The 23,912-nt window shown below is 39.6% G+C and overlaps 1 protein-coding gene across 5 annotated transcripts in view; it reads right to left on the reverse strand.

Annotated features, from left to right (window-relative positions):
• dnah5 (dynein, axonemal, heavy chain 5) overlaps positions 1–23,912 on the reverse strand; it is an 88,816-nt gene that overhangs the window by 23,229 nt on the left and 41,675 nt on the right. For all 5 annotated transcript variants that reach the window (XM_070911247.1, XM_070911248.1, XM_070911249.1 and 2 more), the window contains 18 exons: positions 23,615–23,737; positions 23,146–23,359; positions 22,545–22,768; positions 21,569–21,767; positions 21,289–21,461; positions 20,586–20,716; positions 18,237–18,390; positions 13,849–14,116; positions 12,868–12,991; positions 12,519–12,626; positions 11,598–11,712; positions 11,310–11,486; positions 7,689–7,892; positions 6,656–6,835; positions 4,178–4,315; positions 2,272–2,407; positions 1,683–1,864; positions 1,014–1,148 (listed from right to left, as the gene is read on the reverse strand). In XM_070911247.1, the coding sequence (XP_070767348.1) occupies positions 1,014–1,148; positions 1,683–1,864; positions 2,272–2,407; positions 4,178–4,315; positions 6,656–6,835; positions 7,689–7,892; positions 11,310–11,486; positions 11,598–11,712; positions 12,519–12,626; positions 12,868–12,991; positions 13,849–14,116; positions 18,237–18,390; positions 20,586–20,716; positions 21,289–21,461; positions 21,569–21,767; positions 22,545–22,768; positions 23,146–23,359; positions 23,615–23,737 (2,985 nt within the window). The remainder of the gene's footprint in view (positions 1–1,013; positions 1,149–1,682; positions 1,865–2,271; positions 2,408–4,177; positions 4,316–6,655; positions 6,836–7,688; positions 7,893–11,309; positions 11,487–11,597; positions 11,713–12,518; positions 12,627–12,867; positions 12,992–13,848; positions 14,117–18,236; positions 18,391–20,585; positions 20,717–21,288; positions 21,462–21,568; positions 21,768–22,544; positions 22,769–23,145; positions 23,360–23,614; positions 23,738–23,912) is intronic.

Raw genomic sequence — 23,912 nt, forward strand, 5'->3', positions numbered from 1 at the left:
TCAGCTATGACAATGTCCCATGTCCACACTGGACATTTTTATTGTCTTTAAACAACAATCTGGTTTTAATGGGGGAAATGGTGTCAACCTTAAAAATCAAATATACGACAGACAATGAGAAGCATCTGATTCGGTCAAACGAAGGAGACACATGTTGACTTCTCTCTCATTCCTCCTAAAGCTACAAAGGCCAACCTCTGTCTGGGGAATGTGACTAGTCAAACTAATAACACATCACTTTTTAAGATGAGCCATTTTTAGAAAATCTTATAAAAAATAAATACAGTTGGTTTGATGAGGTCACTTGTGGAAAGGTTTAAACCCACTGCGTGGGGAAATGTGTCTACAGGACACTCATAATAGGATTGCAGAATGCATTCACTCGGCTCAGAGATTGCCCCTAACAGGGCCAGTGACCTTGGCTCGTCTTATTACGTCTGCAGAATTCTGCAGTACTTTTTTCAAGGCGCTGTACAAAAAGAAAAGCATGTTAGACAATGAAAAGCATTTGAGGGAAAAACACTGTAGAAGCTGAGCATCTAGAAGTATTATTTCAAGGGATGTGAAGATGTTAGAGGCTGCTAAACACCAAATTCTCACATTTCAAAAACTGGCACAGGAAATGGGGGAAAAGCTATGAAATTGTTTAATGCATATGGTGCTTAGAAATAGAGGCATAAAAAGTAAGGACACTGAAATACTGACATAAGGCAAGTGTAGTTTAGTTTAATCTGTTATTTATGAACCGCTGTTTTGTTTTAATTTTGGGCAATTATTAGATTGATAATGACCGAACAATGACAAATAAAAATATGAAAACAGACACGCTGCAGGCCATCAGTGGGCTTTGGATATTACATACGTTATACCTCTTTGACCCACCAGAACGTTGTTGTTGTTCTTCTTGTATGACGTTAGTAAATGGTACGCCCTCATCGTGCGTTACAAAATGTAGCAGCAAACACAGGTCACATATTTTACAGCAAAGGTACAGATGAAAACAAATTCCAAACCTGCAGCTCATTCCTGGCCTCTTTGTTCTTGATCCAGATTTTTCCCTGTGTCTGGGGGTCAATAAGTAGCGGGAAGCGGGCGGCTTTGGTGATAATGATGCCATTCTGAATTGACAGATCATCATTGGGGAGCCCCTGTTAGACGGAAGACAAATGACTGGTCAAAGCTCGGTCCTGATGTATATTTAAGCAGATGCCAGCTGATTTATCTATTTTTATTTTTAAAGTAATCTACTTCATTTAACTAATTCTGTTTTGCTATCCAGTATTTGAGTTAGTAGCAGCAAACATTTGAATGATACATACATTTATCCTGCAGAGAAGGATATTCCTTATTATTTATAATTAAATAATTACTACAGTCAGGCAACAGCAATACGAAGTCGTCATAAAAAATGAAAAAAACACTTCAGCTTCAGACATTTTTCAAGTAGTGTTTCTGGTGGTTGTGCTGATGTTTTATTTATTTTGTGAGATCAATATAAAAAGAAACAGTGCTTGTCCAGTTGGGTTGTGAAAAACTACATGCAAATCCGATCTACTAGTACCCGTCCTAGAAATGAGATAAACAGCATACATTATAGAATTATCACATACTGTACATATTGCATCAGCATGCATTAAAACGGCAGATTTGGTTGGCAGCAGTTACCAAAATAGATCACTGACCTGTAGGTTCCACTCGCTAACAGTAGGTGCATCAATGAGCAGCTCGGTCAGATTGAGGTTGTTGCCAAATGGGATGCGACGCTGCTTCAACTCCTGCTGCCAGTTGCTCAGTAGAAGATTACGAAACTCCTGATTGAAGGGGCCGGAGTAAGAGAGGAACGCTGTGGCCAGAAGAACGTCACCTGGAACAAGACGATAAAGGTGTTGTTACATGTACATGTAACACTTAAATACGGGCTTACTGTAATTGTTCCCAAATGTAAAAAAAAAAGCCTGGATGAGTAACACCAGCACAGTCAGAAAACAGCACATACTGTGGCCGGTATGTTAATGTGATAAAAAGTAAAAATGCTTAAAAAATAGTGGAGAAATTTTACTGTATATTAGGAATGAAATCACATTTTGATCACATTGTTGGTAATTAGAAGCATTAATATGCATTCATGTTATCATTCATTTAAGATAGTAATCCAAGAGTAACTTGTTGATTTGTTTAATCCTCCAACATAAATGGTTATTATCACCACATTGCAGAGACATCTCTCTGAGGCCATAGTTTTTCTGAATACCAGTTACGTTTTGAACCCACCAACGAGGCGTTTGGTTTGGGCAGCGAACTCTTTGCTCTGCTCCGTCCATCTCTCCTTCTCGCCAGCGAGACCGCTGATGAGACTGGACGCCGTCTGCATCTTGTGTCTGCAGCGCTCAGCATCCTCCAGCAGTGTCTGACGGGGAGGAAGGGCAGACAAACAGGTCAGTAGGTTGATGTAACTTTGTGGCCTCCCTGTCGGCCTGTCAAACCTTTTATTGTCTGTACGTCTGAGCATATTTACACCAATCTCAAGTATGTTCATGTTAGTATATTTGTGACATAATCAAGTCCTTTGTGACTTGAGGACTGAACATCGCTGGTATAAAGCTGATGACAAATATACTTTCACATCAGTGTGTGGGTTTATTTCAGGTGCCACAGTCCACAGTCATGCAGGTTAGGTTGATTGAAACTCTAAACTGCCATAAGTGTGAATGTTGTCTGTCTATATGTGTGAGCATGCATTAGGTGAAAGGCAGATGTCTATCACTGGGCTGGGTTAGGCTTGCATAGCCTCTGGATGCATTTGCATTTTCATGTCGGTATATTTAACCTATCTGACTGCCCAAACAGCACCTTTAATCACTTATTACAATTATCTTTTTATCAGCTGCTCACAGCTCACACATAATGCGGTTGTTTTCCCAATAGCAACAGAAATGTCTCTTTCATCAATAAAGACTGTCTGGTATAGGCTTTCTCTTAATTAAGAAGCATATCAAAGTCAACAGCAATTGTCTGAGCCTCAAACGCTTTTGCAGCAAGCCCTTCAATCTCGCTTTTAGCCCCTGGAGATGAACGGCTCTGCGTCTTAATCACAAAATTATAAAAAGAGTCAACTTGGGTTGTCCAGCTTTCCTAATCAGCGAGTGTTGATGCACATACTGTTCCATTTACATGCTGTTATTTCTCACAGAACAGAGAGTACTGATGACTACAAACACACACACACACAAACACCGCAGACATATTCACAAACCTGCACACACACTTAACAGTGTACCACTGGTGTTAGTTACATTAATTTAAAAAGTGGCACTTGCATAACTCAGGTTGAGTCATTTTCCATTTTTGTTGCAGGTTATCACAGGTTTTCAGGCTGTGCTTTAAAAAACAGCCCACCTCTGTGACTCCAGCTTATAGGCTTTGTCATCTACTTTAACAAAAGGGCAGCTCATTTGATAAAACATTAAAAAAATACTTTATTATGATAATAGTAATGTTAAAACATCAATAGGAAGTTAATACTTCCTACCCTACTTTCAAGAAGCACAGCCTGGTTATAAATAGCACATGTGGCACAACACAACAGCTTATCTTTTTTTAACAAATACGTAAAAATACTACTTTACTTAACTTAATTTAGCCAAAGTAAGGCCCTCCCACATATTTCATTTTCCATTCATGGACTAGATGCTTTAGCCTGTGTTTATGCATACACTATACTGTGCATGAAGAAACGTACTGCTGCTGTGAAAGGACAGGAGTGAGCTGAGATAGATAAATCTCACTATTAAATTATTAAATTATTAACTGAATCAATAAAGCACAAAGACAGCTGAGCTGGCCATATGAATTCAACTTGTCATATGGAACAGCAAGTTCATTAAGAAAGCAAATGGGATCACCAGTTCATCAGCTAACAGCCAATTGTATAATGTTACCTGATTTGTGCAAGGTAGCTGATGCCTCAAGTATTTGCCACATTTTTCAAATAAAAAGATAATGGCATGCGACTACAGATGTACAAGCAGCAGCGCACTTCAGAATCAATCTCACATCTGCTTTATACCACATGATCTAATTGTTGCTTCAGATGTCTTTTCAGCACACATGGCTTTTTTTGTGTGTGTGGTGAACTGATTTATATTTGTGTTTCAAGGAAGTAAGTAAAGCTATTGACCTGTTTCTCCATCATGGCCTTCTCATACTCCCCCTGTACCACATCCAGCTCTGCCTGCTTGGCATCCAGCTCAGCCTGAGCCTTCTGAAGGTCCACGTTAGCTATGGCCAGACGATTCTGCTGCACTGCCAAGTTAGCCTTGAAAAAGAAATGGAAGAGACAGAGGAAACTGTGATGCCTATATTGCACATAAACCGCCTACATGGGTCAGTTCTCTTGGGAGAGGGCAAAGAAGGAAAGAGGGACAGAGAAAAGACTAAAGAGAAGAAAGACCAGATGAGTTAAAGGCGGAAATGATTTGACAGAAATAGAGAGAGGAAATGTGGTACGAGTGAGTGTTTTATTGGGGAAAAGAATGGAGACCGTACTCCGTATTTTGGTGCAGATACAGGGACTCAAAACATCAAGAGTCAGACTGGAGATGCAAGAATAAATATTTGCGAGAGGAAATGAAAGAGATAGAGAGAAACAGGAAATAAACAGCGATGGAGGGGTGATGAGAAGGGCAAGGGAGGAGGAAAGGGAGTCTGAGGAAATGCAGAGAGGATATTTTCCGGGTAGAGCTGGGGCTGTGGAGAAAGCATTGCAAGAGGTTTAGAGACAGACATACTCACAACCTTTCTCTAAATCTCTAAGTGTGTGTGCAGCCGAGTGTGTTTGGGTGGCCTGGGGAAGAGGACGTCTGGAGCATTCATTTAATATTTATTGACATCTGAGAAGACCATCCCTGCCTGTCTTTCTGCCTGTCTGTCTGTCAGACTGTATCTCTGTCTGGCAGTCTGGCGGGCCAGCTTAAAGGGAAGCCACCACTGAGCTAGAAACCAGAAAATCAATTTGCCAGGCTGTGTTCCACGCTAAAGCAAAAGGTCAGGATGAAAGAGGAGAGGCAGGGAGTTCTCATGGAGGTTGTAGAGAATAAAAGAAAAACAGATTGTGTGTGTATGTGAGAGAGAGAGAGGAAATGAGAGAATGAGAAGGGAGAGGGAGGAAGTCAGGGAGAGAGGGGATAAGGGAAACTAGGAAAAGTAGGAAGGGAGAGAGAAAACGAAACCAGGGGTGAGCAGAGACATAAAGGTGCAGGCAAGATGGGGAAAATGAGATGTCAGGTAAAAAAGACCAACATGTTAACAGAAGGGAAAGCAGAGGTGATCATCAGTCGAAGCTTTTAAATGATCGTCACGCATCAGACATCCACAGACCGCACTGGCAGGAAGACAAAAAAAAAGGGTTAGAAAAAAAAGGGCTTTGGACATTTGCATGAAATCACTAGGTTTAGTGAGGGTGTGTGTGTGTGTGTGGTGCTGTGCCTTATTAATCAAGGATTTTGTGTACAGAATATTCAGCTCTGCAACCTTCTGCTGTGTGTATGGAATTAATCATTCCTTGGAGAAAGACTGACAGAAAAAAGACATGCTGGCGCAAAGAAGCAATGAATTAGTGGAGCTTGAATGCAAAAAAAACATACGTTAGTCACTAAGATGTAAACACAGCCCCTACTGTAGGCGAAATCAGTATGTCTCGTTTCATTTTGTTATAGAAAGGCAGAAGAGTTTTAAAAGTTCATTTATTTAAAATCTCTACATTGGTGTGACTTGAGACTTTATCTTGATGATACACAAGATATACAAGATGAGCAAACAATACATTCCAATGAACAAACAAAACACTGACCAAAGTATTAGAAAAATATGAATAAGTTATGATCTTAAAATAAGTCCTCTGATGTTCACTTTCACACACAGCCACCAAACTCTTATTTCACCCTAACAGAAGGTGATCTAAATTGCCAGATAATAATTCATATGTTCTCTCAGATTTGATCTTAATTCCACTCAGGACTCTACTTTTTGACTGGTACAATGAGTTTCATGAACGACCTGTCTGCCTGGGGAAATCCACATTTGAGTTTGTACTAACAGAATTAAATTCAAATAGGTCCTGGGAACTTGAGATGCATCCAATTTTATCATTGTTTTTTTTATTTTGTTATGCTCATGATCAATGGATAAAAGCCTAATTCTTTCTCCGTCTGAAATTTTGGGGCACATCTATTGGATGCACCATCAGCGGATTGTAGCTGCCAAAATGTGAGAATATGAATAAATCCTTTTCATATCAGAGACAGTTTGTGCTGTTTCTGTAGCCAGGGGCTTTTCTGCAGAAAAACAACCACTCTCCTCCACCGTAAGTGTTCCTTATTCATCAGAGTGGAAGAGTGGGAGGCCCAGGGAGTGTGTGTGCAAGTTCGTGTGTGTGTGTGTGTGTGCACTGCTGTTATATGTGCTTGTTGCGGTGATGATGACAGGTGCATCACAATATGTGTGACAATTGAAATTGTCTATGAGCCTACTCAGCCACAGAACAACTTCACACATATTTTTTGTCATTCTATTTTTAGTGTCACTGTCTTCAAACACTGTTTCACCTCTCTGTCGCACCAAGGAACCACTGTGCTAGATCTGCTAAACTGTATGTTACCTTCAATGGTAAGACCTCCTTGTTGATGGAGAAGAAGGAGGCCATAGCTTTTGTCCAAGATGCAAGGCCGGCCACATTGCCACAGACCCTCTTGGCTGTTTCAATGTTGTAGTCGGCCATGTCAAAATAAGGCAGCAGCAGCTCCACCATTTCCTCATTAATGGTGTCTTTGGGGAATTGCTGCAAGGTGGGAAAGACAGAGGGGGAGTGAGGAGGGATGATTTGAATGAAAGAAAATAAGGCTTGTTTTAGTCAGTACACAAACAATATAAATATTTACCACACATGTAACTTTATGTAATGTAAAAAGCATTCTGCCTCTGTTACTTAAAAAACAGAGAACGGAAAACTATATGAAATTAGATATGAAAAATAGAGGGAGAAAATTGTGAATGGAGCTGTGGTGATTGAGGAAAACAAAGACAGAAAGCAGAGCAGGTAGTAAAAGCTGCAGAGGAAATTATAGGAGAAAAGGAAAGACGGGTGGGGTGAGAGACCCAGACAAAAAAGACAAGGCAGAGCAGCTCCAAAGCAGAAATAGGGGACAGATGATTCTAGCAGGAACAAGGCACAACAGAGGAGGGGGGAAAAATTGTACAAGAGAGGGTGAAAAAGAAAGAGAAGGACAGAAAAAGGAAAGGAAGCAAAAAGATAAAAGATACAGAACATACAGAAGGTGCAGAAGGTAAGATAAAAGACCTGATGTAGTGGCGTTGGGTGACAAGAGAGATGAGACAGAAAGAACAGAAAAGAACGGTGAGAGAGATGGGTAGACAGAAAAATGTAACAATGAGGGGGAGGAAAAGTGGAATAAGTGGAGGCAAAACTAAGAAAGTTGTTGTGGATTCAAATTCGAGGTCTGAAATCCAAGACCATTAGATGTCCTCACACTGATTATCCTGATAGGCCATATTGGCTTCAAATTACTGCAAATTTAATTGAATCCAAATAAGGCATTAAAAATTGATTGGCTTGAACCTGTATTTCTGTACAGGAGCATACACTTGTCACCTTAAAAAATTAGCGAGCGTACCTGCAGGCTGCCCAGGAAGTTTCCGGCTGTCATGAGTTTTAGGGACTCCTGCCAGGACGGCGTGTTGCAGTTCTTCTCTGGGTCGATCTTCACGGTGTTGACCCGCCTCTGGAAGAGCAGCAGCACGCAGTCCATGATCCGCATGATGAGGTGAGGGGGACGGCCAAGTGTTCGTACAGTGGCGATGTCAGATGGCTTGATTGTCTGAGTGGGTACAGAGAAAGGACATATGGGGGAAAGGAATTTTGACTATGACTGAATATTAAATGACGTTGGATAGCTTGTTGTTGTGAACTGAAAATAAGGACAACATGGGTTAACATTAGTCATGTTTTCAAGTAAATTTTACAAGAAAGTCAGAACACTACAACCAGTAAAACAAGTGAAGCAATTACACTTGCCTATCATCATGACCCTATTGTCAGGATGACATTTAAGGTGTTGTGATCTGGCAGATTTATGTTGTAATTACTTTTTGTGCCCATCTGTACACATGGGAAGACAGGAAATGAGCAGGAGGGGGAGGTAAATAGATAAAGAGGATTTTAATAGGCAAACATATTGGATGTACATAGGGTATGATCTAAAGGTGAGTGGAGAGATAATTAACTGAGACGAGAACAAACAATAAAGTAGTTTATTTTTCATTACATCTTTCTATGACAGGACATATAAAGGAAATTGTACAAAATGCTGCAGTTTGAGAATATAAAGCAGAGGACGTGTACAGAGGAAATACAATCAGAGACGAGGAGAGATATAAAGAAATAAAGAGAGCATGACGACTGTAAGTATAAACTCCAACAGAATGATGGGAGTCCTGCAGAGAGGGGCAGATAATTACTTCAAGGGACTGATTAAAATGAGAGAGTCGGCAGGAGAGTAAAGAAAATGTCCCAGTCAGAGTTGTTTGGCTGCTTCATCAGGGCCCCTGCCCGCTTGTCTCATCTCTTCTCCTTTCTGCACTTTCCCTCATCTCTACCTTCTCCTCCCTGCTCCATTTCCACTCTGTTTTATCAGCAGTGCAGTGTGAACCTCCCAGAGAGGCTGCCCGCAGACAGTCTGGTTCATCTCCTACTTCCACTAACTCCTTTCTTCTCCCCTCTTCTCCTCTCCTCTGCTTTTTATGAAAATGTCTCAATAAGGTAACCCCAAATTCACAATTTCAATTTAGCTTAACAAAATCCTAAGTAAACAAAAATATATTTGTATTATTGTGGGTCTTCTTGCTTGATCACAAATAGCCAATCAGCTTTGTGCAGGTTCTTTTGCATGAAGGCCACTATTGAAACTAGAATGTTTTCATTACCAAATTGTTAATTTCTTGATCTATTCCTTAATGTCCTACCTTTGATTTTTTTTTTATATTGCACACAATTTTACACAAGTGTTTTGTTTTACTGTTAGAATCACAGTTGTACAGTATGTTAAGCATATGATCCAAAGGGGTTATGCTGCTTTTTGTTAACCATATATTAGTCACTGTATTTTAACATGAAAGTAAACCATTTAATACTGTGTCACGCAACAGCATTAATCTTTGGTCTCTGAGCTTAGTTAACTAATGTCATGGCATTACTATTCTAGCAATATATCTTACCTGGTCCTTTAGACAAGCCAAAACTGGACATACAGTATGTAAACCTGATAACCATTGCATACAATCATATAAATGACGAATCGTCCGACTTTTTATATACAATCAAACAAAAACAAGATGACTGCGAGCAATCCAAATTGCACTATGTGCATCCTAAATCCAACAAGACAAGACAGGCTAAGGTGAGATGTGCTGCAGTCTTTGACTTGAATTAATTGGTTGTAATTATGTTTTGAAGGAGATGAAGTTTATTTTTCAAGGGGAACTTGATTAATTACACCATCTCTGGCTCAAGTCCACAGACCAGCTGTAACTAGCAGTAAGAGGGTCAACTATAGAAAATGCACTAGTAAACAAAACTGCACACTGACTGTGTAGCTTCATATATCCAGGTACATCCAGGTATGTCAAGATGAAAGTGACTTTAATGATTCTCATTTTACATTGTGGTGTGAATGACCCACTGAAGGTAAATAGTAGTAGTAAACGCCTTAACCTCTAAACCTCAACCAGAAGAAGTGAAGAAGCCTCTTGAACGAGTGGCACGATGTCTTTGGATCTAGTTGTGTGCACCACATCTCTATTTAAAACCCCCTACAGCGCTTGAAAAATACATGGTCAAAATGCATGATCATCATTCCAAACGTATTGCCCAAGGGTTGCCGGTTTGGAAATATAATATATCCATCCGCAGCAGCAAGAGGAAAAATCTAATCAGGGACCTGCCATAGGAGATCGGTATGCAACCATCTACCCAGGAGGACAGCTTTAATTACAACGCAGCTCCAAGCCCCAGAGCACCATGCTAACTTTAGACACACCCGCTGTTGCACACATACACACACCAGGGTGGGAAGGCTGTAGGCAAAACATTCATGCAGCTACACACAGCAAGCCGCAGACTCCTCTAAGTGGCACCCTGAAGCAACACAAAGTGAGAGAGCAAGAGAAATATTGGTGGGGGAGACATTAAACCACACAGAGGAGCACAATAAACTGCTCAAGCACATGGTTTACTGACAATTTCTAACCCTCAGGCTATCTTTTAGGGCAAACTTATGCTTGGACAAACAGCATAGGGGTAGTAGAGAATGTCATGAGGAGCAGCACTGCATGATATAGTGGGCTTGAATGAAGTTGGTCAGCAGAACATAAAAATACAACCATACAAATAACTATATTCATACTGTTCATAGGAATTTGACAATACTGTGTACAGTTAATATATATTTAAAATAAAATCAATATTTTAAAAAATACTCTCTTGATGATTTGGCTCACTCCTACATTGAGGAGTCCTTGCATATTCAAAGCATATGTATTTTGTGAAGAACACGTCATGTTTTGCCATCAAAAACATTTTCAACATCAACATCAATAAAGCTTTTTGGCTCTTGACTTGTAATCTTGCATCTGTCACAAGTCAAGTGATGGACAGAGATAAAAATATATGAAGCAGAAAACCAAGAAAAAGTGCATTCAACCAAAAGTCATACTCCCGCCAGCATGCATATTGTTAGGACAATAAATCATCTTATCTTAAAGATATCAATGGACTGGGATAATCAATTATACAGATGGAAAGAGCAGCATGATTTTGGTGCAGCTACTGATAAACCTCTGTCATGATACCTTTTTCTTCTATCAGGGGCCATACAGACCTTGGGTGTCTAACTGTGTAGTATTGGGATTGCACCAAGAGCCTGCAGTGCTTTGTAGACAAACAGTGGTATTTTAAAGTCAACTCTCCAACTAACTGGGAACCAGTAAAGTGACGCAGGAACTGAGGTAACAACAGTCTTGTTAATAGAAGCATTCTGGACCAGGTGAAGGCAAGATGAAGGCGCAGCCGTTGTACCAAAGTATAGAGAGTTACAGCAGTCGTGATGAGAAGATATAAATTGGTATAAATACTTTGTGTGAGCAGTCATTCATTAACTCGTGTTTTTACTTACAAAACACATATGAACTGTCCACCTGAGGGAAATAGAGAAAGAAATGTTGAATTTATGGTCCCATACCTGCAGTGCAGCCTCTGCTTCCTGAAGAGCTGGCCGGGCAGCTTCAAGTTTCTCCTCAGCGATGGCTTTGTCAGCTGAGATGCTGTCTACAATGGCCTGGGCCTTGTCCTTCACTTTCTGCACCTCCACTTTCACTCGCTCTGCTGCCTGGGCTTTTACTGTCACCTCCTTCAATACCTGAGTATACGCACAAAAAATAAACATGGCCATGAATCAATGCAATCATCCAATTTTTTAGCCGTTCTTTAATATCTACAAAACAAAAACACTCTCCTGCCTGAAACGTACCATATCAGCCTTGTCATTAGCAACCTGTAGCTCCTTCTCTTTCACCTCCAGCTCCTTGCTTAGTGCTGCCACAGACTCAGATGCCTCCTTCAGCTTCTGGAGACCAGTGTTCATCCTGAACAGGAGAAATATTAAACATAACTTTCCAGTGGAACTTAATAACATTCTGACAGGATGTGTGGGTCACGGGGCACCAGATGGTGAAAATACTTGCACATTATGTAACAGGGAAACAGATTTTCATCCCTGGTTGGCTTGTAGTCTGCATGTGTCTGATCAAATTTCTAAATGTCATGATATCTACAGCTGCCAATAAATCTCTGGAGGCTCAGGGATCGCTGATAAGCAGACATGAGTTCAAAATCAGGAAAAAGGAGCATAGAAATCATATGTTGTTAAGAGATCTGTGATGTCTTTTAATGCTGTTCTCTCAAAAAATGACTCATAACTGATGGTTCTGGATTGGCCCTGTTGATGACAGCTTACTTTATTAGGATGTGTCCTGATCATCCATCACTGACTGCACCATTAGGAAGTCGATAACTATTGACCAAGACTGGGTTCAATCTGTGACACAGTTCTTTCAAAATGTACATATGAAAACTGCAGTTCATTTTCAGGAAATGCACTATTTAAGCCCATTTATTGATGCCTCACTTATGACCACAGATTTAAGATCATCATTTATTAAACACAAAACCTATACAACCCAACCTTAACTAATTGTAAAAGATGTAGACAATATGCAGTGTATGCAGCAGCTGAGGTGCTGATTCTGAGCTGGAATGAAAGCCATCTTAAGATAAGCCTTTACTGATCCCCAGAGGGGAAATTCAGGATTAAATTGAGCGAAGGCTAAAAACATTAACATTATAATTACAAGTATAACAAATACTTAACTTAATCCTTTAATCTATTTACCTGTTGGCCAGGGTCTGGACTTCAGACCTCTTCTCCTTATAGATGCTCTTGTAGCCCTGAATGAAGGACAGGTAGGACTTGGGAGTGACGTGGGTAGACCGTCTGTATCTAGATTCAAATTAGATTACATGAGGTTAATTTCATGTCATATTAAAAAGTAGGACAATCATTTGCACAATGTTTTAACCTTTAATCCACATTTAGTGGAACCTTTATTTACCCAATTACTCTTACTCAATATCAATTTTGTGCTGAAAGAGTTTCTAAAAAAAAATCCTCTGGTGGGTCTTGAATAACGAAACATTATGGCCTACTGGTGGCCTACTGGTTAGGGCTTTGACTACTGTACCTCTGGAAGTAGTCCACACACTTCTCTGCCACGCCATCCTGGAAGGAACCCATGCACTGGACCACCTCACTTTTAACCTGGGGTGAGCAGTCGATGTCATAGACTGACAGGAAGTGCTCCGAAACTGAAGGAGAGAAAGATGGAGGAGGAGGAATGAGAGAAAGCAGAATTAAGTGAGGAAATACAGTAGTGGAGAGCAGACATTGGTTACAGAAACCAGATTGCCAATTGTAAACACAAGTATATCCAAGCTTCTTTACTGCTCTTTAATACTCTTACAACATGACATGCTGTAAGATATTTGAATTGATTGTTTTCCAAGCATGAATGACGGGGTAATTGCATGGGACATTATGGATTATTGGTTACATGTATTACTACAACATCTGTGTCATTCTTCTGACTCATCCAACAAAATATGGAATAATCATTTAGAAACAGAAGGGAAGAGCAGGGGATAATTGTATAATATCGACATTTTCACAATTCATTTTCTGAGATTCTAACAATGGATGTGCTGCAAGAGATTGTTTTTCGGGACAAAATGAGCAGCGCATGTTCAAAATACTTATTATATTTGTAGCATTAGGAAAAATCGAATTACAATCTATATCAGCATAGTTGAATGCATTAAACGACAACATTCATAATCAACGTCCATGAGATTAATAATAGACATCAATAATAGACAAATTATAGAAAACCTTAGTCATGCTGCTGGGATTTACTGCTGCCATTTCCTCATCTAATAAAGACAATTTGAAAAGTTCTAATTTTGTTTCAGTAATTAGAAAGCTCAAGGGGCATACTTACAAGCTGACTGAGTGATAAATAAGTGTTGTAATATCTCAGTGTAATCTGATTTTACAGCACTGAGAAAGCATACAGCATAGCAGATAGAGTACAGGGATTTATTACATACTGGGAAACAAATGCTACCATTCATATGAATACAGAATTTAAATTGCCTGTGACATGTACCTGCAACAAGTGCATCTTTGGGCCACCTGCTGAACCAGTCCATGGTGCAGCCAGATATCAGTGCAGGAAACTTTAACGCCCGGTTGCGGAACTTTTCCCCAACAGGCGAGAAGCACAGAACAACATGGAGATTATGCCGGACCCGTGACATGAAGTACTCGTACAGGTTTTCATTGGTCGGTGGTCGCCTGGGAAACTCCCGCTTCATGACAGGGATGAGGTCATTGAGGATCTCGTCAATCTCATCACGAGCAAACAAGTTGGATACCTGAGGACAGAAACACACCCATTAGTGTCGAATAATATTATTATATATCCATCTTTATATCTGTTTTCAGTTTGTTAGTCCTAAAATTCCTAGTTGGACTGCATCAATTAAGAGGACACAGTAAACTCCATATTTAGTATCAGGTCAGGTTTATTAATAAGCATAATAATAATAATAATAATAATAATAATAATAATAATAATAAACTTTATTTATATAGCACTTTTCTTAACGTTACAAAGTGCTATAAAACCAGACAAGGTAGATAAAAAGAAAAATGAGGACAATATACTAAAAACATCAAATAAATGGGAATAATAACAATATAAATAAAAACATATATCAAATATTTCCAAAAGCTTTAACAAAGAGAAAAGTAAGGAGTTTAGGAGTAAATATTTTTGATTGTTTAACTCTATCCCTTTAAACTATTTCAACAGCCTTTTAAGTTTTTGTTTCTGCGTACAAGAAATGAAATGCATTTTTAATTTTTAACCATTTTAGGACATCTCTTTTCTCTTTAATGTACACTTTGTAAGCAGTAATTGTGGTAGTAGTATTTCAACTCAACTTCAAATTACAAGAGATACAGATTGCCATAATGTAATTTCAGATTATCAGGTTATCTCTCAGCACACTAATCTAACAAAGGTACTGTGTGTTCAGGATGGAAAATTAGTGCTGAATTAGATCTGGGATTTCTCATGCAGAGCCTTTTTAGCCCAGATTTTCAAATATGAATCTGTACACATGGACACAATTAGTGACAAGAACACAAACAGAAATTCAGAGAAGCACAACCTGGAAGGCCACCCACAATATAAACAGTAACATGACGAGGTAATCATCTGTATTTTAGCAATGTTAAGTATTGATTGCTTATGAAATCGTAAAAACATATTTTTAATTAGACCCTTGAAATAGTCCCTATATAGATATAATAAACCCTTTTCCACATTAATACATGGCTGATGTAAAAAGAAAAAATACTTGTTAAGCAGCTGGTGAATAAGACTAATTTGTGTGTTTACAGTAAAGCAGCATATCTAATTTATACTCACTTACTTACTTTTGGACTACAGGTTAGGCACAGAGCAGCAAGTACTAAGTTTAAATCCTGCTCATACTCCCTATACTGCTTTAGCCTGTTGTAGAAAAATAAAAAAATCTGGAATAAAATCACCCACTTTGTCCAGGTTTGACATAGAGGATAGTGGAACTGCATCCTTTCACAATGCTTTTTACGCCTTTTCACTAAATCCCTAGTTACTGAGAGAGAGAGAGAGAGAGAGAGAGCAAGTGACAGAGAGGGGGGAGAGCATAAGAGAGTCTTGGGGGAGCATGTGGCGTTGTGGTTAGAAGCACCATGTCTCTAACCATCTGCTGGGTCACTCTCACATAAACAACAACCTCACACTAACAGCTCACTCTTCCTTTATATTCCTCATCTCTGCCACTGTCTCTCACATACAGCCATCCTAACACTTCTGCAACACAAACTTCTCTCTCTCTCCAACACACACAAACCTCTCACCTGCACACAAACAACACCCAGACACAAACTCTCCCCTGGTCCCCACCTCTATTTACCTCCCCTGGTAAAGCAGCTGCTGCGTAAATTGTTATTTAGGAAGGGAGGAAGAGGAAGGGGGGTGGAAGAGAGGGTGAATAAGGATGCCACCATAATGAGGCAGAGGGAGCAACAGAAAACAAAGGAAGATTAGAAAAGAGAACAAGCAGATGGGAATCGAGGAGGATAGAGGAAGAAAAGATGTCTTCCCATGTCTATCCATTTAAGTGCTTGCCAGTCATCATTGTGATAGCTATGCTGCATATCATTGCGGTTGAGGTGATGGGTCCCATATAAAACCAGAGGGAGAGGAGGATGGTGATGTGTGCAAGATGAGTGCTTAGCATAGGGCTGGTTTGGAGCACAGCAGCAATTATATCAAAGATTTCCTTTTTAAGAAAATAGTTTTCTCATCTGTAGTATGCCCTCTCCTGATCTTATTAAATTAGCCTATGCAGGACTAATTCTGAATGTTTCCTTGTTAGTGGTAAGTTATTTTATCATTTAAAAAACGTCACTCATGTTGCATCAAACAATGTTTTCACAGACAGCATCATAAAGTATAGAAGAAAAGAAAACATCAATAAAAACAAAATTATTTCACCATTACTTAATTAGATGTTGAGCTTCTTAAGATACCCTTTGCCTCCTACATGTAAGTAAGCAGTACAAATTTATCTGTGATCAGAGTCTTTAATTTAGAAAATGTAAGAAGATAGGTTGTTGCTGCTTAAATACCCCAACAGAAAATACACATCCAAGCAGCGGTAGCTGGGAAGAGGGCAGCAAGACTGCTGTGTCAGCACAGAGCAGCAGTAGGAGTAGCAGCCTGACGGAGAAGTAACTAGGGGCGACATACTGTATAATTTACATAGCTTGATATTAGGCATGTGTACACTAATAATTAGTTCTCTTGGTCCAATCAGTTTATACCAGGGCTTTTCCTGACTGATCTTGCTCAGTACTATTTCAACTTTCCACCTTTAAAGTTGCCATTCACAGGTGCCTTTTTAATTGTGCAGGCATTATGGCATTGTTGGTGATAAGGTTATTTGCTGTGGTGTTATTGTAGCACTGTCCTTAAATATGAAGGAAGACAGTTAGGAGGAAGGAGGAGAAAAGGGGGAAAAGAAGACAAAGATAAAGGAAGGCAGGGGGAGAACAGATTTGAAGAGCAAGCAAGGAACAGAAAGGATTATCTGAAGAGGGGGGTGTAAAGGAAACATGGATGGGGAGGAAGGAGCTTAGAGGCACATGAATAACCAGGAGAAAAAGGAAGGGTGATAGATGGGGAGAGGAAGTGGAGGAGACAAGGGTGACAACAATGATGAGTAGGACTAGGGAGTACAAACGGAAAAAGGAAAAGAAAGGGCAATAAGGGAAAATGGAGGGACAGAACAGGAGGAAAACCAGAGGGGAAAGAGAAAGAGGATGAGTGGGAACAGGAACAATAGGTGTGGAAAAGAGCATGAAAAGATGTAAGAGGAGAAGAGGAACAAGATGAAGGTAAAGAGGATAGTGAGTTTAGAGTGCAAAGAAAAGTGCTTTGAAAATGCTTTATTTTGCCCAGTTTCACTGCAGACACTGGATCCAGTACAGTGGAGGATTCTGGGACAGCAGCAAAGCAGAGAAATGTGCAAACAGAGGCACTTGACCTTGAAGTTACCTGCTGCTGTTGCTGCTGTTGCTGCTGTTGCTGCTGTTACAGAGTCATACAGGAATAAAAAGCCATTCTGCAGTATGGAGAAGACGTAGCTGTAGCTTCAATTCATTACATCCAAATCGATGAGAAAATAATTGTGAAATGCTATCGTACTGACAGGGAAAATGATATTTGCTTTTTAATTTGATTGGTTTGATTTGAACCCAGATAGAGACTGCATGCTTTTCCCTCATGGGTGAATGCCGGCTGTCAGTTTCAGCAGCACAACAAAAGCATAATTGAGGTTTTTGTGCTGGACAGACTAGATGATGTCAATGTAAGTGTCTGAGTCAGTGCAGCAGCTTTGTGTATCCACAGCAGGCTTTCCTCATAAAAACAGTATTAATGTTGATTATCAAAATTGCTGTAAAAACACAGTGCCAGAGCATTGATTAAAACTTAATAAATCAGAACCACATTAGTGCAAGGGTAGAAACAGATAATCCATATTTTTCGCCTGAGAACCACCTTATTAATATATTTAGCCAAAGATAGGAGCTGTTTTTCATCCACTCTACACATCCCTTGTTAATTTACACTGATTAGTAAGACAAGCATCTGCATGCCTTTTTAGTTTTGCAAATCCATTTTGCAGATACCTTTGTCCTGCCTGGCTGTGAAATGAACATTTGACTGCTAACATTTACGGCTACACATGGCCTTATACTGACCTAAACTGACCTACATGTTCACTGTGAGCCTGAATGCAGATTCCTGTGTTTGTTTCTACCTAACAGCACCAAACCAAGGGGAACCTTTTGCTGTAATGGCCCTTCAGTAATTGAACTCTGAGAATCTCAGGCCAGCAACATCAGCTGCTTTTAAATTTCTCATTGAATGTATTTTACCTCTCCAGAAGACAGGACGTTGTTCATGTACTCGAGGAAGGACTCGTCTTTGATTTCGTTGTCAGTAAAGATGAAGCTGATGCCTTTGCCATGCTGGCCAGCTGTTCTGTACAAACCCTTCAGGTCATCCATCAGGTTGGCTGTGTTGTATGAGCTGGCAAAGAACAGAATTAATAAAATAAATATGCACTTAAATGTGTTTTTCACTGTTTCTGCTATTGTCAGAGCAAACTAAATTGAAAGAGAGAAAGAGAAACTGTGTGTGGGGGTGTGTGTGAGTGTCACTGTTTGAATAAATTTGACTACATGAATGATGTTCTGTTTGAACTCAGCACCATCACAGTGTGCAATTGTAAATCACTTATTTTTTTTATAACAGCAGTAGCATTCACGTGGAAGGCAAAGTTCTGTGCATTTCTAAAATATACAGCGAAAAACGTGAAAATAAAGATCATTACACAAGACATCTCTAAATCTTCTGTGATTAAATTATTGGAACAGTTACTTGCAAACCTGGTGTTGAATAGGGATATACTGTATGGTGTGTTGCAATAAAAACTGTGAGAGGGCACAGCCTTGTAACAGAGCTGTGTGTTTGTGGCTATGTGTGTGCAAACATTGGAAGGTGTCATTTGGATTTTTTCAAGTTGTGGGTGCTTTTATCAGTGGAAGTGGCTAAAAAGTGTGAACAGACTGATTTATGGCTTGAAAGGTGGTGAAGAAGCAAGCAGTGTCCTCGTTGCTTGTTTTCGAATGTGCCTCCATCTGTTTTTGTGTGTTTGTGTATGAACTTGAATGAATTCTAGAGAGGGAGATGAAAAATAAGCGAGAGTGTGAAAGTGGAAGGTAAATGGCTGGAATTAATCGCATAAAAACATGGGTGGGAAACTGAATGCACACAAAAACAACTCTTGCAAGAGTAACACAGTTAGGATGACAGAGTTTAAGGGGATACTTTACATGAAAGCAATGAGAAAGTTTAAGGTGCAGAGAATGACAGTCGAATTGAGTCTGCACGAGAAAAAGAGACATAATTGAACTGGATGTGCATGTAAAAGGTAACTATCTGTCTGTGTAGACAGAGAAGAAAAAGAAGAGAAAAAAAAATTAAGGTGCCCATTTTCTCCAGAGAGGGCTGTGAAGCCAAGAGGAGAAACACAAGGATCATTCATATTAATACCAAGCACTTAAATCTGTTAGGAAAAGAGGAGACACGAAATGTGACTGGGGACTGAGGGAGAAAAACATTTGACAGGTTTGGAGAGCGAGTGAAAGGCCATAGTGAGACACAGAACAATGAGGCAGACAGAGTGTAAGACAGAGCAAGCTGAGACAAATGACACAGATGAAGCAAAGGAGAGTTTTTCTTATTCTGATGAATCAACTGCACTGAAAAGAGTCTCATAGGAGACAATTATATTGTTTCACAGAGACGACTCCATTGACGAGGGGCCAGAGCTGCCAAGATATCATACAATAAATATCAATCTGATTCCATTTCTTTCAGAACGTATCCTGTCCCGGCAATTAATTAATTCGGATTGCAGCTCCTGAAAGATCAATGATGAATCTTTCTCAAATGTCAGAACTGAGACAGAATATTCATACTATATACGAAATCATCTATAGTCTTTTTTCAGGGTGGATTTGTTTGGTTTCAGTTTTTTCTATGGTGATTAAATATTGGCAAAGAGACCAGGAGTGGCAGCCTCTTCAGTAAACATAACAATTAACAAGATGTAGAGTTTAACCAAATTCACATATATAACTATATGTTGTAGAAACAAAGATTCAATAAAGCATGATTCTTTCATTAATTGCATTGTTTATTTCTTGCCTCAAATACATTCAGAACCGATTCTGGTGGATAATTAAGGAGAAATGTGACTTTTCCAAAGCAGCTGGAATGTTTCTTACGTCTGAAAATCAAAAGAGTGACCATTGACAGCCCAGCAGAGAGCATGCGTGTGGGATGTGTTCATGCTGATGTCAGAGTGAAATAGAGCACTTGTCAATCATCCTTTTTACAGCCTACATTGAATGATGGCTGTACTGGGCATACTGCATGCCTTGCCAGACCGTAATGAGCATAAAGAACTGTGGGTTAGCATCACATTAGGTGTTCCTGCCATTCTACAATCTTTTTATGACAAGCTTTATGACTTGATCTTAGATATTTGATATTATTATCAGGTTATAATTAAGATTAAGCATGCAGAAATTATGCCTAAGGTAATGTTGTATGGATAAAGAATAACTGCTGTGTGCGTGCGTGTGTGTGTGTGTGTGTGTGTGTGTGTGTGTGTGTGTGTGTGTGCACATATACGCCCTATTGTGTGAGAGCATTACCGTGTGAGAGTGATCTGGAAGATCTTGTATCCAGCTATGAATGAGGCCAGTCTGGTGAGGCTCTGTTTGCCTGAACCCCCGACACCCACCAACAAGGCATTGCCTCCAGGTGTCCGGATTATCCTCGACACCTACGCACACAAAACCAAACACATACACACAAAACTAGGATTAATAAAGTATATATAGAGTGTATATATGTGACAAGATGCGAGTGAGAAAAGGAGGTTAAAAAAAAAGAAAAACAAGCAAGGAAAGAAAGGAAGTTTTGTGTGACCGCAAGTGCATGTGAGCAAGCACGCGTTTCAAAGCTCCACAAATTAAGTTCTACTGAAGTAAAACTGGCAGAATATTTTTGGGCTTGAAAGCTGTCTAAGAACAGGTGAGGGCTTTCAAATGTGAATAGCTTGACCATTCAATGATAGAAAGAACCAAACATTTGTTGGCGGGCCAGAGACACAACTCCAATGGCATGCCTGTTGTCTTTTTGTTTGTCTGAGTGTGCAACATTTCATTTTTCATGCATGTACACTTTAATTTGCCTACTATTAAAAATATATACTTACCCTTTCTCAATGGGTTTTGCTCTATTCTGTAATGTAAAAAGTTTGTGATATCTATTCTTGCTAATATTACCATTTCTTTACTTTTTCACACTAGTGTGGCTAAATGATAAAAAATCACAAAAGCATCTTTAAAATACCTTGACCAGATGTATCATAGCATCCTGAAAGAAGACCATGTCCATGCCAGTACCCCTGATGCTCTCATTGTAATGGCTCAGGAACATGTTCAGACGGTCCTTTAAACTCTCAAATGATTCAATAGCCTCGTACACCTTGGGCAAATCAAAGTCTGACCCTTCTGGCTCTTCCCCTGTGAGGAAAGCACATTTTACATTAAAAGTATCACAATACAAAAGCAACTGTAATTTCAAGAGAGAACAACAACACTGTTAAAATGTCTTTTTGATTGATCGGTACCTGTAGCTTCAGGCGCGTCTCGTAGAAAGTCGACAAAGTATCTGTCTACTCCATAGTCCACTATGATCTTGTGCTCCTTGCCAAGCTCCTCCTCTGCCAGCTTCGCCAAAGCCTGGTCAAACCACTCTACGTCCTCAGGCATGGTAAATCTGTCAGCTATTACACGTTTGCACTCGTGCCTCCACAATGCCAGCAGCACCTGGAAATCATGGTTTTGTGTTATTGCTCTCATTCAAGCTAGTGCGGTCAAAAACCTTTCGTTGGGGAAAGTCTCTCTTCAGTCTGTCAGCCAAAACAAGCAAAGCAGGTGAGTGTTGCTACTGTATTAGCCAAGTTAGCTCTATTGCATACAAAGATACAGAGAGCATAGCCAATATGACAAATAGCATTGATTAGGAGGAACTGTTCATTCTTTAATGGAATCACGGAAATACATGAAAATTCATCAAGCCAGCGGGAAAGTTTATTTATATTCTATACTCTGTATTCTGTTCAAGTGTTTTAGTTTATTCTAGTCCTGCCTGAGTAGTCTAAGTCTTCTGAGTTGAGCTGGCAGCCTCAGCAGGAATGTTGAGCATGTTTGCCGAGACTCTGGGCAGCCTGAGGTAGAAGATATATTTCATTGTATTCAATTATTCAGTGAGGCCACAAACCAACAAGGAGTTGGCCACCTCAGCAAGAATTGAGTTTGCAATGCTAGAATTTTCTATTCTTCCCTTCCAACAAACTATTCTGTCTCTTTCCAATACTATACATATCTTATTATATCATGTTGTCACACAGTACTTAAACGCACACCAGACGACTGGGAGAAATCATGTTAAGGTCCTGCAGTAACCTGGTTACGTGTTTTTGAAGTCGAACTTTACAGATACTGTCCCGGATTACATGGTCAAGAAATCCGTTTTAACCAGCAGAAATCTTGCCACATCAAAACAACACCCTGTTAATTAAGTGCACACTTAAATCTTCTCACCTGGACTGAGTTGACCACCTCAGCGTTGGTATTGAGCATGCCTTGCCAGACCGTGGACAAATCCCTCAGGTTGAAGATGTAGTGGAACTTGGCAGGAGTTGGAAGCATCTTGACCTTGGTCAACTGCCAGAGACGACGGGTCAGAGACACCAAGAGGTGTACGGTGCTCCGAACCCCATTGGCAAAACCGCGACGTGCACAGAAGTGACCCTCACCAATCACACCTATATCATAGGGTAGATGGTGGGGTAGTTGTCAAACTGAAGGTTGGAAAGTGACCAACGGATATCATTTTTTTTTCTCAAAAGAATAAAGACACAGTGCATATATGCATCATGAAATTCAATATTGAGATAACATTTATCAATCCATTACAGTAGCAACAAATACTAACATATAAGGAAGAACAATTAATTACTTAAATGCAAGGAAAATATACTTTTTATTCATTATTAGTGTCCTTTTCTCACTTCAGTATTAGTGGTATTTTAATAAGTTGGCACTGTAGTATCAGTGTTGATAAAACATTTCTTAACATTAATCAAATGTTTTGATTCAATACATACATCAATAAGGAATCCACTGCACTCTTTTTACTCACCAAATATCTTGTCAATGGAAGCATTGGAAGGCAGGGTACAGTTAAAGATGGAGAACTGCCTCTTCAGTCTCTGTGGGACGTCATTACGGCCTCCTCCTGGATGGATCATAGCTGCCAAAAACTGAACGTCCACAATATTGGTGAACTCTCCCGGTTTCTCCAGATTGAAGAACCCATTTTGCTCCATCAGCTGCCTGACAATCTCATTAGTCACCTATGATGAAGAGCAAAAAAGTAAGCTTAAATCAAAAAGAGATTTATTTGCCGTTAGTTCATGTTAGCATTCTTCTTTGCCAGTATCATCAGTTCATTTAACTGTATCATCTAATTAGTCTAAAACCAACTCAAAATGGCTTGAAATGAAATTATCTTTCATGGGAGTCCAGAACAAAAAGGGCACAACTAGAAATGTATCATTAATTATTATACTATAATTAGTGAGTTTTTAGTATTTAAAATGATCTCTAACCTGGTCTCCCCATTCGTTGATGACAGGCATGTTGATATCATCAATAAAAATTGACATTTTCTTCCCAGCAGGGGGTCCATAAGTGGTCCCCATCCTCTTATCCACATAGCTCTCTACTGTCCTCTAAAAGAGAAACAGGGAGAACAAGAACAAAATAAGACAACACATACGGTGACAAAAAAGACAAAAAAGTTCCACTCAGACATAATCCATAGTAACAGCGTGATCAATGTGCAGCTTAGCCAGGGACAGGGATAAGACAGCAGTCCTTCCTCCAGCCTGTACATTATTTATCAGG

Source organism: Enoplosus armatus, chromosome 9 (assembly GCF_043641665.1).
Source record: "Enoplosus armatus isolate fEnoArm2 chromosome 9, fEnoArm2.hap1, whole genome shotgun sequence".
Classification (NCBI taxonomy): Eukaryota; Metazoa; Chordata; class Actinopteri; order Centrarchiformes; family Enoplosidae; genus Enoplosus; species Enoplosus armatus.